The sequence below is a fragment of the Lissotriton helveticus genome, chromosome 3_2, assembly GCF_964261635.1.
Source record: "Lissotriton helveticus chromosome 3_2, aLisHel1.1, whole genome shotgun sequence".
In the NCBI taxonomy this organism is placed as follows: domain Eukaryota; kingdom Metazoa; phylum Chordata; class Amphibia; order Caudata; family Salamandridae; genus Lissotriton; species Lissotriton helveticus.
Genome location: NC_136062.1, coordinates 19,415,206 through 19,428,703, shown reverse-complemented (window position 1 = coordinate 19,428,703; position 13,498 = coordinate 19,415,206). Strand labels below are relative to the sequence as shown.

Below are 13,498 nucleotides of genomic sequence, written 5' to 3'. Positions count from 1 at the left end.
TTTTGGGGGTAGCTGGGGACGTTTGCGGCCATCTTGTTGAGCGCTCTAGTGCTCAGTTGGGCACACGAGCTCCCTACTTAAGATGAGCTCATTTGACAGGTTGGCCTTGGACAAGGCTTATCTGCATCACGCTGCGCTCTGCATGTTCATAACGCTGTAGCGAGTAGTACTCTGAAGGCATACGTGCATTTTAACTATCGTTCCCATTTTGCGTATTTTGGTTTTTAAATTGTTTCTTTAGCCTCTGTTTTTAAATCGCACCATAGCGCTCACCTGCACTCTAATTGGTTATCGCCACCGCTGTTTTGGCGGGTCAGTAGCTGTTCTTCCCGTTTGTTGGCCATTTTGGGGGTAGCTGGGGACGTTTGCGGCCATCTTGTTGAGCGCTCTAGTGCTCAGTTGGGCACACAAGCTCCCTACTTAACTCCGCCATGGAGACGCGCAGAGGTGACGCGCAGCGGGCGCGCCGTAATCGCGCCTCCTTAGCGCTGAGTCGAGCCAGAGTCCTGCCCATCTGCGCCCGTCAGCGCTAAGGAGGCGCTGAGCGCTAGGCAGGACTCTGTCTCTTCTACGCTTAGTGGAGGTATTGATTCAAGGAAGGATCTGTTGTCTATCCGGCATATGCTTCCACGCTGTGCTGTTGACTCTATAGATCCTCTCTCCGGCCCTTTCCAGTGTGTGTGTCAGAATTTCTCACTTTTTAAGCCAGCCCCTACCGTAGCTTTTATTGATTCTATTGATTCTCCCCCGATTGTAGCTCCCCATACTATCTCCTCTAGCCCTAAAGATCTTGTTATCTGGAACCTTAATGTTAGGTCTTTGCCCAAGCACCATTCTGAGATTCATGACCTTATCACGGAGGAGACTCCGGATATCTTCTTCATGACGGAAACTTGGCTACAGGACGATGCCACGGCTGTAGTAAATCTTGCTCTGCCTACAGAATACTCTATTTATACTCACAATCGTAACTCTAGAGGGGGGGGATTGCCGTGATTGTTAAGTCCTGTTATCCGTGCATTTGGAAGGTACAGAATGTGGATGGCTGTGAAAGTGCGTATTTCCGCATTACGGTCAGCCACCACTTTACTTTGTCCGGACTTTTGATCTATCCTCCCCCAGGCAATGATACTGCCTTTAGAAGGTCTCACCCCAAAATAGTGGGCTCGCTTGCAATGGGCTCTGCGAATTTCTGTGTTATTGGAGACGTCAATCTCCATTTTGATCTCTGCCAGAATCCGACTATAAGTAGCACTCTTGCAGACTTAGAGGCACTGCAGCTTAGTCAGTTGGTTATTCATCCCACGCATGTGGGTGGACACATATTAGACCCTATCTTTACGAACATGACTGGGGCAAAGGTGTTGCAGCCAAGCCCAGTGGCATGGTCCGACCACTTCTTCGTGAAACTGCACATTATTATCAAGGATCTGCCTTTTAAACCTCTAGACAGAGTTGTTTTAAAGCGCCCCTGGAAAAAACTTAAGCTAGAAGTTTTCCATCGTCTGCTTGAGGAAAACGCGCCGGGTCAGATCACTGATGTTGAATCGGGGTATGATCTCCTCTGTGATTGGATCACTGGGGCCCTTGATTCTCTGATTCCTGCTACCTGGAGTAGAGTTCGTTCTTTGTAACCTAGTCCATGGTACGATGGTACTCTTCTGCTTTTAAAGAAAGCTTGTAAACAAGCAGAAAGGAACTGGCGCAAGTCTTATGAGGCAGGGAAAAAAACATTGTATCTCTCTAAGGTTAAAAGTTACCATAGAGCTATATGTAGGGCCCGTGCAGCCTACTACTCTCAAGAGTTTAAGAGCAGCCCAAATCCTTCGAAGTTGATCTTTAAGGTTCTTAAAGATCTGACTGCCAAAAGAGCTCCCGCAGCGGAAATCTGCTCAGTATCTCACTGTGAAGACCTAGCGGCTTTCTTCCTAGAGAAGGTCCAGGCGATTTATCGCTCTTTTACCAACACTCCTTCTCCTTGTGAGACGCCGAGGCTTAGTGTCAACACTTCCGGGGCTCTCTCCTCCCTCCCTGCTATGTCAGTGGAGGTGTTTGATAGGTTAGTCACTAAGGTAAAATCGGGATCTCCTGCTGACCCCCTCAGACCAGCGCAATTCAGAGAATTATCTACTCTCTGTCTTCCCCTAATGCGTCATTTAATCAACCTGTCTCTGTCTTCAGGTTCAGTCCCGGTTAAATGGAAGCAGGCGGTGGTCACCCCTATTCTCAAGAAGCCTACACTGGATCCCCTCAAGCTGGAAAACTATCGCCCGATCTCACTCCTTCCTTGGGCTGCGAAAATAGCCGAGGCTCATGTTAATGTTCTCCTCTCCGAGCATCTCCAAAGGGCTAACATTCTAGACCCTTCACAGAATGGCTTTCGTGCCGGCCATAGTACTGAGACTGCCCTTCTCTCAATGACGGAACACCTGCGGGTCGTGCTCGATTCTGGTCATACAGCGGCACTGGTGTTACTCGACCTCAGTGCCGCGTTCAACACGGTCTCGCATTCGATACTGGTGCAACGTCTAAGAGAAGCTGGTGTCTCTGGCATGGCACTAAAGTGGTTCCAGTCTTTCTTGAGTGATCGTGCATTCCGGGTCGCCACTCCGCCTTTTGAGTCCAAATTCTATCCGTTAGAACTGGGAGTGCCTGAGGGGTCTGCATTAAGTCCCACATTATTCAATCTTTATGTACACCCGCTGGCTGCGGTCGCCATGCAGTGGAATATGACCATCGTCTCCTATGCTGACAACACGCAGCTGGCGGTTGTTTTGAGTGGGAAGTCCGACCGTGATGACCCCAGGTTCAGAGCGGGTCTCCTGGCGGTGACCGGCTGGATGACAGCCAACTGTCTTCAGCTGAATGCTAAGAAGACTGAGATACTGGTTGTTGGTAAGCATAGTAACATGTGGAGTGATGAGTGGTGGCCTCCAGAGTTAGGTGTTACGCCTACTCCGGTATCGGAGGTAAAAAACGTAGGGGTTTGGTTAGACTCTGCCCTTAGTTTCTGTGCCCATACAAAAAAGTTGCAGCTACTTGCTTCGGGATCCTTCGAGGACTGAGACCCATTTTGAAGTTCTTTGATGCCCCTACTAGGCAGCTGATCATCCAGGCCACTATTATATCTCGGCTCGAATACGCCAGTTCGCTTCTGTTAGGGGCGAACCAGGCGGAAATCGCCCGGATGCAGCGCGTTCAGAATGCTGCGGCCAGAGCCCTGGTGGGGTTACCGAGGTTTTGCTCTGTGAGTGCAACTATTCGGTCTCTTCACTGGATGCCGATGGCGCAGAGGATTGACTTTAAAATTCTCTGTCTTTCCTTTAAGATCCTCAAGCTGTCCTCTCCTCAGATTCTTGAGAATCTTCTTATTCCCTATGTTCCTTCTCGCTCCCTGAGATCTGCCTGTCAAAATCTGGTGGTAGTGCCTCGGATTAAGCTGTGTAGAGCTGGAGGGCGGTCCTTCCGGGTTATGGCTGCTAAACTCTGGAACTCTCTTCCGCTCCGCATCCGTGCACTTGACAACCTGCTTCTATTCAGGAGGGCCATTAAAACTTACTTGTTCCCTAGTGTTTCTTAGTTCCTTTCCCTTTCTTGCTTTGGTCCTGCAGTTTGTGTGGTGTTATGTGTTCGTTTGCCTGTTCAAAAGCGCCGGGACGCCCCTTTGCTGGGGCAGCTGTGCGCTATAAAAATATGTATAACATAACATAACATTTCTGTTTTATATATTATACTTTCAACTTTGCTATGTTTTTCATTCAACTCTGGTGTACGAAATACCGGATAATAAACCTCCATTTCTAGCAATCTATTCTTTTGTTTATAAAATTCGTTGTTCAGGCTATGATTTCAAGCAAATAGTATGTGAACCATTCAGTGAAACCTTTATTCGAGTATATCTTCCGAATAACTGGAATGCATTCAATAACTCCCTTAACATGGCATATCAACTCACCAAGCAGACCATATTCGTGTAAGATAGCAGCAAACAGATACACTGCTACGTAAGAACTCATATTTAACAAACTGGTACTGAAACACAAGGAAATGCTCAAACTCCCACTCATAATAGAGAAACGCTATAGCAGAGAGCAGCATAAAGACATTGAAATCTTTTTCTACGTACCGGAAAGTGTCTCCAACTCGGTCATGGAAGTAGGCAAAGTTGTTGTGGTCAATCACCAGAAGATCCCCACTGTTGAAATACAAATCTCCTTTTCTGAAGACATCACGGAGTCTTTTCTTTTCTGTCTGCGCCTGGTCGCCGGCATAGCCAGTGAATGGAGATACCGAAGATATTTTGGCAACCAACAGTCCTGGCTCACCTATGACAAAAATAAAATTGATATTAACAGCGGTAGTTCAATAAAGAAGGATTATTAACAGATGTTCAGCTGTACAGCCAGTTCAAAGGATAATGAACAATGAAATGTGTTTTCTCTAAATCATGCTGCAACACAAAAGTAATACAAGTGACTTAATTAAATCTATGCCTCTCTGTTCCAGGGTAGGAGAGGACTTCTTTCAACGAGGGCTGAAGACCCATCTTAGATAGTAATTATTTATTTAGATGTAAAAAACATATCTTTAAAAGATTGCACAAAACACATTGTGTACAATTTTATGAATAAAAGATGATAAAAGAATAAAATGTGGCCATAAGCGTGCTAATTAAAACCTTTCAATTTGTAAATTAACTCTCCCCATTATCACAGGTTCTATTAAAATACATGTTCAATCTTGTCAATCAGCTATGTGGGCTCAGCAATGTCCATTTTATCCAGGTTGCGATAAGCGTGTTGAATGAATTTTGACAGGTTTATGTTTAAAACAGTATTATCTGGGGACAGAGCAGCGATAATGGCATGCCTGCAGGTCCGAATACCCAGCCTGTTCCATTCTGGCTTGAGCAGGCTTCTGCGCTGGAAATTAAATGAGGGGCAGATGCAGAGCACATGCAAGATTGTTTCTGTTGCTGACCTGCATCCTCTGCATATTGTGTCTTCCTTCTTACGACGCCAGTTGGGTAGATTTTGGAGAAAGCGCCAATCTCCCAGTCTTAGGGCAATCAGACCGCGTTTTAGATAAAGCGAAAATGTCGTGGCCAGGTAGGCGGCAGGGGTCAATCGTTTGTAGGAGTTAACTACCGCCCAGGAATTACTGCGTTTCGTGACAAGGGCTTTGTCTGAAGCCAGAGATTTCAGTCTTACACATTTTTTGATTATGTTTCTAAAAACAGTCTGACTGGGGTTAAGAGCCCAAAGGTGGGCAGCTGACATTTGATGGATATAATCGTTCAGAAGGCGCCCGAATGTTCCCCCTGGATTAGACTCGTTGATTTCTTTCCATGTTAGAAATTCTAGTGTGCCTGGTTCAGCCTGTCTTATTTTATGACATAGCTTAAGGTAAGTGCCAACGTTAGAGGCTTCATAGTTGGTTAATCCCAGCTCTAACCTAATCTGTGGCGGGGAAGCAATGCTCGGTAGATGTAGTACTTTTCTATAGATTTTAGTTGTATGTTTGTTGAGGGCAGTGTTCATTTTGCCTTTGAAAATCTCTATGCCGTAAGATAGTGTTGGCCCAATTTTAGCTCTAAGGACTTCTAGTAAAGGGGCGAAGGTTGGGCCTGAGAGTTGCTTCGATAGCTTGGCTAAGGATACCACTAAGGCCGTTGTTTTAGCTGCAATCACGCTGCTTTGCTTTGAGAAGCTGCCCCTTGCGTCCAGATGGACGCCTAAGTATTTGTATGATTGGCCAATCGAAAGGCTTGTTTTGTTAATTGACCAACCACCGCCACTGTAATGATTCTTGCCAAATGGGACTATCAGGGTTTTCTCCATGTCAATTTCTAGCTGATTGTCAGACGTGTATTGCGATAGGGCAGCAAGGAGCCTTTGTAACCCTACTCTAGTGAGGCTAAACAAGGCCAAGTTGTCGGCGTATAAAAGGTTACATAGTGCCGCACCTCCTATTTTGGGTGGATGGCTATTTACCTTGTCTAGAGTGCTTGACAGGTCGGCTATGAATAGGTTAAAGAGAAGAGGGGCCAGCACGCATCCCTGCTTGACACCTCGTGAGGTCATGATTTTTCGCGAGAGATGCGAGCCGGACCCTAGCTTCACTCGAACCCATGTATCAGAGTAGAGTTTAATAATTGGGTTCAGTATTTTATTTGGAATGCCCCACTGAGTCCGTTTTTTCCAGAGGGCCGCCCTGGGCACTCTATCGAATGCTGCTTTAAAGTCGACAAAGCAGCAGAAAACCATCCTGCTTGTTGATAAAGCTTTGTCGATTATAATGGAAACTGCCAGTAAATTTGTCATAGTTCCTGAATTGGCAACAAACCCTGTCTGGTTTAGAGGAATCAGATCGTGGTCCTTTGCCCATTGCCTTAGATCCTCCAAAATGAGTCCTGCAAAATGTTTTGCCTCTATGTCCAGTAGGGCGATTAATCTGTAGTTGTTGGGCGTCGCTCGTGATCCAGATTTGTGGATGGGATGAATTATTGCGCCCCGCCATGAGTCCGGGATTGTCAGTGTTCGCAGGGTGTAGTTAAAAAGGTTTAATAACACCGTGGACCAAAAAGGGATGTCCGATTTGAATAACCTTTGTGGCAGGCCATTCGGGCCTGGTGCTCCATCTTGTCTCCCTTTTGTTACTGCTTTGGCGACTCGTTCCTCGGTTAGTGCATATGCAGGGGTAAGTCCCCCGTTTGTATCCAAGGAGATATTTAGTGATTCGTTGTCTGCGGTCCCGCATCCCCTAGGTGGTCTAGAGCTGTCGTGGTTATCTTGTGCCTGGAAGTGATCTGTTAAATATGTTACCCATTCTGCTTCCTGGATGTTTGCAGAGCCAAGGTTTGTTAAGTTTAGGGTGGTGCGGTTAACAAGAGAGCAGAATTTCAAAGTGTTTTTTTGCTTGCTTTCCCACACCAATTTTACCCAGTATTGGTTTTCCTGAGCCTGTTTCTCTTGGGAAACTGTCCTCCTGAATGCTTTTTGGGCGTGATGATATGTAGCAAGGAAGCCGCGGGAATTTTAAAATCAACCTCAGTGCGGTGTTCCTTGCTCTCTTTAGTGGTTTAATGGCGGCTGAGGTTGCGGCCCCTACTGGGGGCGAGTGGTTTGAGCTCTGTGCAGTCGCAGGATATGAGTTAATCAGGTGGAGGCACAACTGCGACCATTTCCATATCGGGTTAGCTTCTTTTTCAAGACTGCCTGTTATGTAGTCCTTGCTTGCTTTTAAAACACTCTGACTATTGGTTTCATTCCATTTCAGGCGCTTGAGGTTTTCGGTGTGGATTTCCTTGTGGGTTATGGGAGCCGCATTATGGAGTTCCGGGTTTGTAGTGAGAGTGATGACCTGGGGCCTGTGGTCGCTTTCGGACCGTGGGTGGTTGCAAAAACAGTTCAGTTTAAACAGTAGTTCTGAATTGCAGATAGTGAAATCTAAATAAGATTTTTTTCTTCCATTCGACCAGGTCCAGTTTGGGGGTGAGTCGCTCGTTGTCCTTCCATTCACTACCAGGTAGCCTGCGTTATAGAATCTCGTCACAAAGAGATCACCTAATATGTTTGGGGGTTGCTTCTGAGGTTTGGATTGAATCAAGGCCTCGATGATATTAGTCATGTCCGGCCCTTCCGTGTCTGCTGCAATCCCCTGAAAAAGGTTTGTGTTGAAGTCTCCCGTAATGATGCGGTCCGAGTTGGGATGTTCGGTAGCGATGTCGTTCATGATTTCGCACAGTCGGGCCAGGTGGTCTTTTTTTGAACGGGTGCTGGGATTAATGTACACATTGACGAGGAGGATTGGGCGCTGCCTCCCGCAGGGATTGATTCTGACCCCAAGTAACCAGTCTTCTTTGAGGGGGAATTGGTTGAGAGCACCTTTTAGATTATTTGTGATGTATGTGGACAAACCGCCTTTGGGGTGGCCAAATTGGTTGTCCCTGAGAGCTGGCTTCCAAAACTCGATGTATCCTTCTACGGGACAGCCCTCTGTCGCCCAAGTTTCCTGTAGGGCGATTACTGTATGTTTGCACAGGAAAGCCATAATGTCTTCGTTTGAGGTTTTTTGATGAAGTCCACTGATATTCCATGAGCACAGTAAGAATGGAGACTGTCCCTGCATGGTGTGTCTTTTGTGCCATGTATCCGCCGCTGAGAGGGGTTTTCTAGAGGAATTGTGTGTTTCTGCAAGTATTTCCCCCGCTGGCGGTCAGTTTGAGTATTTTGATGACAGGATTCCTGGCAGCCACCCCCAGCTATAATTGGATTCTTCTTTGACCCCGACTTTTTCGGGCCCTTTTGGTTTGACGTCGGCCCCTGAAGCATTTTTTAAGACCGAGTAGGGTCTCGCGCCTCCTGTTGTTTTGGATGTTGACAGGTAGCTGGGTGAAGTCGGCTTTGTTAACAGGGAGGTGGGATACCCGGGGGTGGAATAAGGGTACACTCTGATTCCCCAGTTTCGCAGCGTCGGCTTCTCTTCAAGAAAAGCTCCTACCCAGTTAGCCGATAAAAAAGTCACCACAGTGACCTCAGAAGGTTGATTTCCTCGGGGGGAGAGGAATTCGATGGATTCAATATTGTTTGTGGCCAGTCCAGCTAGACCCGGGATTCCTTCTGATAATGTTAGCAGATTAGATCTGTTGAGAATGTCGTGCCGGCCTTTTGATTTGTATTCGGGGGCCAGTAGAATCTGAAGGCAAGGTGGATCGTTATTGATTGACTCCGGGACAGCTGTAGGTTTAATCTTGAAATTTTCCACTGTCCTGTCTTGTTTGATTTCATATAACTGTTGTGACAGTCGTTGTGGGGCCACCGTCAAATGTGAATTTTGACTGGTCGCAACTTTAGGATCGTTGCAGATGGTTTTGGAGTAGTTGGTTCTTGGCTTTGCGTTTTCTTTTCCCGGAGAAGTGAGAACCATCGATGGTCTGGGGTTTTCTGGTGTCATCTCTGGTGTCAACTTGGGCCCTGTTGCACTTGCCGTGGCTGAGCTCACCCTTGTGATTTCTGTGTGATCCCTGCCCACGATTGTTTCTGGGGCCATTATTTGTTTGCTTCGGGCCTTTGGGCTGCTTGCAGATTCTTGGATGGATTTTTCCGGAGTGACTCCATTGAGAGTGGTTCTTTGCTCTGCAGCACTGATTTTGACGGGGGATTTTTTATTTTCAGCTTTCTAAAAAATAGGGAAGAGTTCCTGGTGGGCCATGGTGGGGTTTGCCCTTAGTTTATTTCTGGCTTTGCGCTGGCGTGTACGCTCTCTTTTGCTACATGGTAAAACTGGCCCTGGGTTGGCCGCCACTGTTAAGTCACTTTGAGAAATGGAGCTGTTTGTTTGCACAGGCTCGGGATGATCTTGCCCGGTAGTGGGTCCAGTTGGTGGCGTGAGGGGGCCGTTTTCAGCCGTCGGGTTTAATTTTAACTGGGCGCTCTGAGTATGACCGTTCAGTTTCATTTGGCCAATGATTGTTCCTGTGTTTAGAGCCTCACCTTCTTTTAAGTTTGTGTTCTGCTTAGCAGAAGGTTCAATGGGTTTGAAATATTCTTGCTGTGAGGGGGATGGTGGTTTGGTAAAAACGTTTCCTCCTCTCAGCAACTTTACTTCCCTTATGACTGTGGTTAAGCATTCTGGGAGTAGAGAAAGAGAATCTATGATTGGGGAACAACAGCAGGTTGATTCGGTGAGCTTCGTAGAGGCTTGTGCCCGTAAAATTAAAGAGTTGAGATTATCTAGTTTACTATCGATCCCAGACGTAAATAGGGCCAAGGTGTTTAATAGGTCGACCTGCACCTCTAGTTTTAATGAATGGTAGTTGAGTGCGTTAACTGTTTGCTGCAGGGTTTGTAAAAGTTGTGGCCAAGCACTGGTCCCGGTGTTATCTTCAGTGTTTTGTTTTTCATTTGGGATCGGGCTGGACCTGGGTGAATTCTCAGACGTCTTAAAAAAAAGGGACAGGTCCGTCATAAACTGATCGTTCTGGGCGGGCAATGCTGGCTGGCTTTGCTGTATGTCCTTAGTGTGTCCAGGTGGCGAGAACATCATGTACGGGGGGCTCAAAGCTAGTGGTGCTGTTATGGGGACTGTTGTTTGTGGGGTCGAAGATTGTTGACTGCTGTTGGAGTGCTCGGGGCTGGCTTGCCTGTGAATTTGTGCCATCGTTGTTTGATGAAGGGGGGCCGCAGAAGGTATGGTCGTGACCGCTGCAATAGTTGCAGTGGGTTGAGGCGGCATTACTTGGGCCTCAGTTGGGCACATAGTGTTCTCCGGCTGGGTTTGTGGCGCTTGAGAGGGCAAGCGGTTCTCTGCTGGAGACAGTGAAAACTTGTCCGATGGAAGGTGGTCAAGTTGAATGTTTTTGCTGTTTTGGTCGTTACAGGAGGACCCAAAAATGTAAACCTCTGATGGCTCGGTTGCCCTCGCGATTTCAGGTGCCCAATGCTGCACCAGGGTCAAGTTAAGCAACCCAAATTGGGCCGAGCTAGTCGAGCCTGGTTGCGCCAGAGGAGTAGTGGTTGATGCCTCCGAAAACTGCGCTCTTGGTTGAGGCGATTCCGCAGACTTAGATGACGTTTTTTTGAAGAAGTCCCGTATGCTTAGCGGTTTCTGTGTTTTTAAAATGTGGCTGGCGTTAGCCGAGACCTCTGCGGCGTCGGATTGTATAGCTTGTATAGCTTTCCTTCTTTTTGGCGCTGTGTACTTTCTCTCCTTTCCTGATCTCATTCTTTCCCAAAGGCTTGGGCTTAGGCTCTTCTGGTTGCTCTCAGGCCCAACACCAGTGGCACTTTATTGCGGCTTTGTTACTGCAGCAGTTATTGCAGAAGTTCTGGCTTCTGGCTTTTGACTTCTGGCTTCTGGGATTATATGCAAGTTAAGCATTGAGCGTCAGGCGTTAGGCGTTGAGCGGCTGTGTTGGTGTTTGGCACCCCCCTGCTCACCACATCCCTCCAGCAGGAATCACCCAACCCTACCCCAGCCTGCCGACACCACCCCACCTCACCTCTCTGCCCCGTTGGAGTCTACAAGCAACTAGAGCTACGTGCTGCACGACTCTGGGAGGGACGTGCAGGCAGGGCCTAAGGGTGGGGTGGAACCGACAGGTCCTGGGTGGTTAGTCAAGACCCGGCTGGCGCTGGATGGGGAGCAAGGGGAGCAGCCCCAGAGCTGGTGGGCTCCCGAAACCGGTCGAGTGGCGAGCAGTGAGTGAGGGATAGCTGAGGCGGATGAGTGCCAGGAGGCAGAGGCGCCCACGAGAGCAGCAGGAGCAACTGGAGCACCACAGGCCGCAAGGGGGGTGGCCGGCAGGGGAGAACTCAGAGAGACTCAAGGACTCAGGGGCTCTAAGTGCGTTATGCACAAAAGCCTAGCAGACTCCAGGCAAGCAGCGCATCAGGGAGAAGCAGGGGGGACCAGAGAAGAAACCGCCCGCTCACCGAGGGTAAGCGATGGTAATGGAGCGGGAGATTTGATCTCAAATTGTTCTCGGTCAGTCCCTGTCAATGTCTGTGTCACTTGCGTGCGCCAATGCTGCCGAATACTGCCTTACCATGAGTCACTTTCGGTCTCGTCGTCCTCCCAACGGCTGCAGGCGACCATCGCCTCACTGTGCCTTTGCCGAGCCCGCGGCCCGCGGCTCCCCGCTCACAGAGCGACCCTCCACACACCGAGCTCCCGCCGCCGGCAGCGTCTCCGCTCTCCTGCACTGCCACGCCCACCCGGTAAGCCTCAGGAGTCACGTTAGTGGGACGCGACCAATCTCCGACAAGCTGTAGATGGGATATAACATTAATGAAGACCCATCTTTTAATGCTGGCTCTTGCCCGGCAACTAGCCAGTTAAAAGTATAATTCACCTGCTCGTGTCCTCTCCCTCCTCCTGCCCCTGTTTGTCAGCCTTCTGCAGTATCAGCTTCACTTTCATGCTCCTGAGCAACAGCAGCCCTTCTGTTGAAAGCAGTGGAGAGATTGTTAGCACAGGTTTGATCCCTGGCCCTTGGTCAATGCTGGGGTTAGGTGGGGGTGAGGAGCTCTAAACAAAACGTGACTACATAATCCCAGAGGGATTGCGAGTGAGCAAGGAAAAGGAGGCTGTTTGACAAATAGAAGGAGGGAGCAATGAGGGGGGCTGTTTACTGGCTCCCATTCCTTAGGCTAGGATCGTTTTGAAAGACCCCTGGTCCTGGGTAAGCCAAAAGGGTTTACAGAGGCAGACATCACCTAGGTAAACCTACCCAGCCCCCTTGTTGTGAGCAGCAGTGTATCGAGATTGTGGGAAGGGATTAGCAGGCTGAACCTACCTTGGCCTGGGCTGGACAAGAAATTATGGATGAGTTTCAGTTCTTCATTGAGTATATTTATTTACACATTACCATTGTTAAATATACTCAATGAATTTCAGCAGTATAATGTTACATGTATATTTTCTTAGAAACAAGGTGCTCCTAAAGGGTGTCGGCACAGTGAGTGTGATATATAGTGAATAAACAGTGCATACGTGGTATGTAAAAAAAAATAAACATGTGGCTGATAGGGATAATAGAATCAACTGAAGATAACGCGCAAAGAACGCGGAAGGCAGAACCACGGCAAAAACTAAAACAGAATTGTGTTTACTGGATCTTGACTAAAAGCTTGCGTCCATTGAACAGGACAAGGCATCCTTTAAATCATGTTGTCTCCAAACGTGTGGAAAACAGGATGGTCGAAAAGACACGTATAATATTGGGAAGGAATATATGAGCGTAGCACCTAAGCCATTGCGTACTGCAAGCAATCACAAAGACAAAAGACTTAGCAGATCATACCCTGTCATAGCCCTGAGGAGAACCCCAAGAATAATATTAGAGCTTAAAATGCATCAGAATCACTTACCATTTGGGAAAAATACGCATGAGATTAGGACCCGCTCTAAAGGAATGATTAAAAAATTCCTAAACCTTAGGAGCCTTATTATTTGTTCCCAGTGGCAGCAACTTTGAAAGGGATTTATTAATTGAAAAACAAATCATGATTATTGTTGCAGAATTTGAGAAGTTCATGACTGGTTTAATATTGTAATCTATGTTTCACCAATTCATTTTGTATTTGTAATGTCTGTTATATTTTTTGCGTTTAATTATGGTTTAAGTTTGATTATATGTATATTGTAAAAACAAAGTGTTTTCCCTGTTTCTGGCACAAAAGATAAAAACTAAATGGTTTTAAAAAGTATAGAATGATGGATAAATAAATACTAAAGACCAATGTAGTCAGTGATTGGTCTGAGTCTGTTCAAGTAGAAAATAGCATCAAAGCGAAAGCTAGATAAAGCTCTCTTAACGTTGAATTTTCAAAATTGTAATTTAATACTGGACTTTACCAAATGAGAGGAAAGACATCAAACATGAATTGGTGACCTGTTCCCATCTGGAAGCTACAGCTAAATACATGTGAGACGATAACTCCAATGTTATCCTGTGGGAAAAGTTTGCCTTGCAGTGGTAAAAAATAACGGTAAA

At 47.2% G+C, this 13,498-nt stretch overlaps 1 protein-coding gene across 1 annotated transcript in view; it reads right to left on the bottom strand.

Annotated features, from left to right (window-relative positions):
- SLC27A2 (solute carrier family 27 member 2) overlaps positions 1-13,498 on the bottom strand; it is a 471,878-nt gene that overhangs the window by 158,781 nt on the left and 299,599 nt on the right. Inside the window, exon 7 of the mRNA XM_078684751.1 lies at positions 4,127-4,325. Coding sequence (XP_078540877.1) covers positions 4,127-4,325 — 199 coding nt within the window. The remainder of the gene's footprint in view (positions 1-4,126; positions 4,326-13,498) is intronic.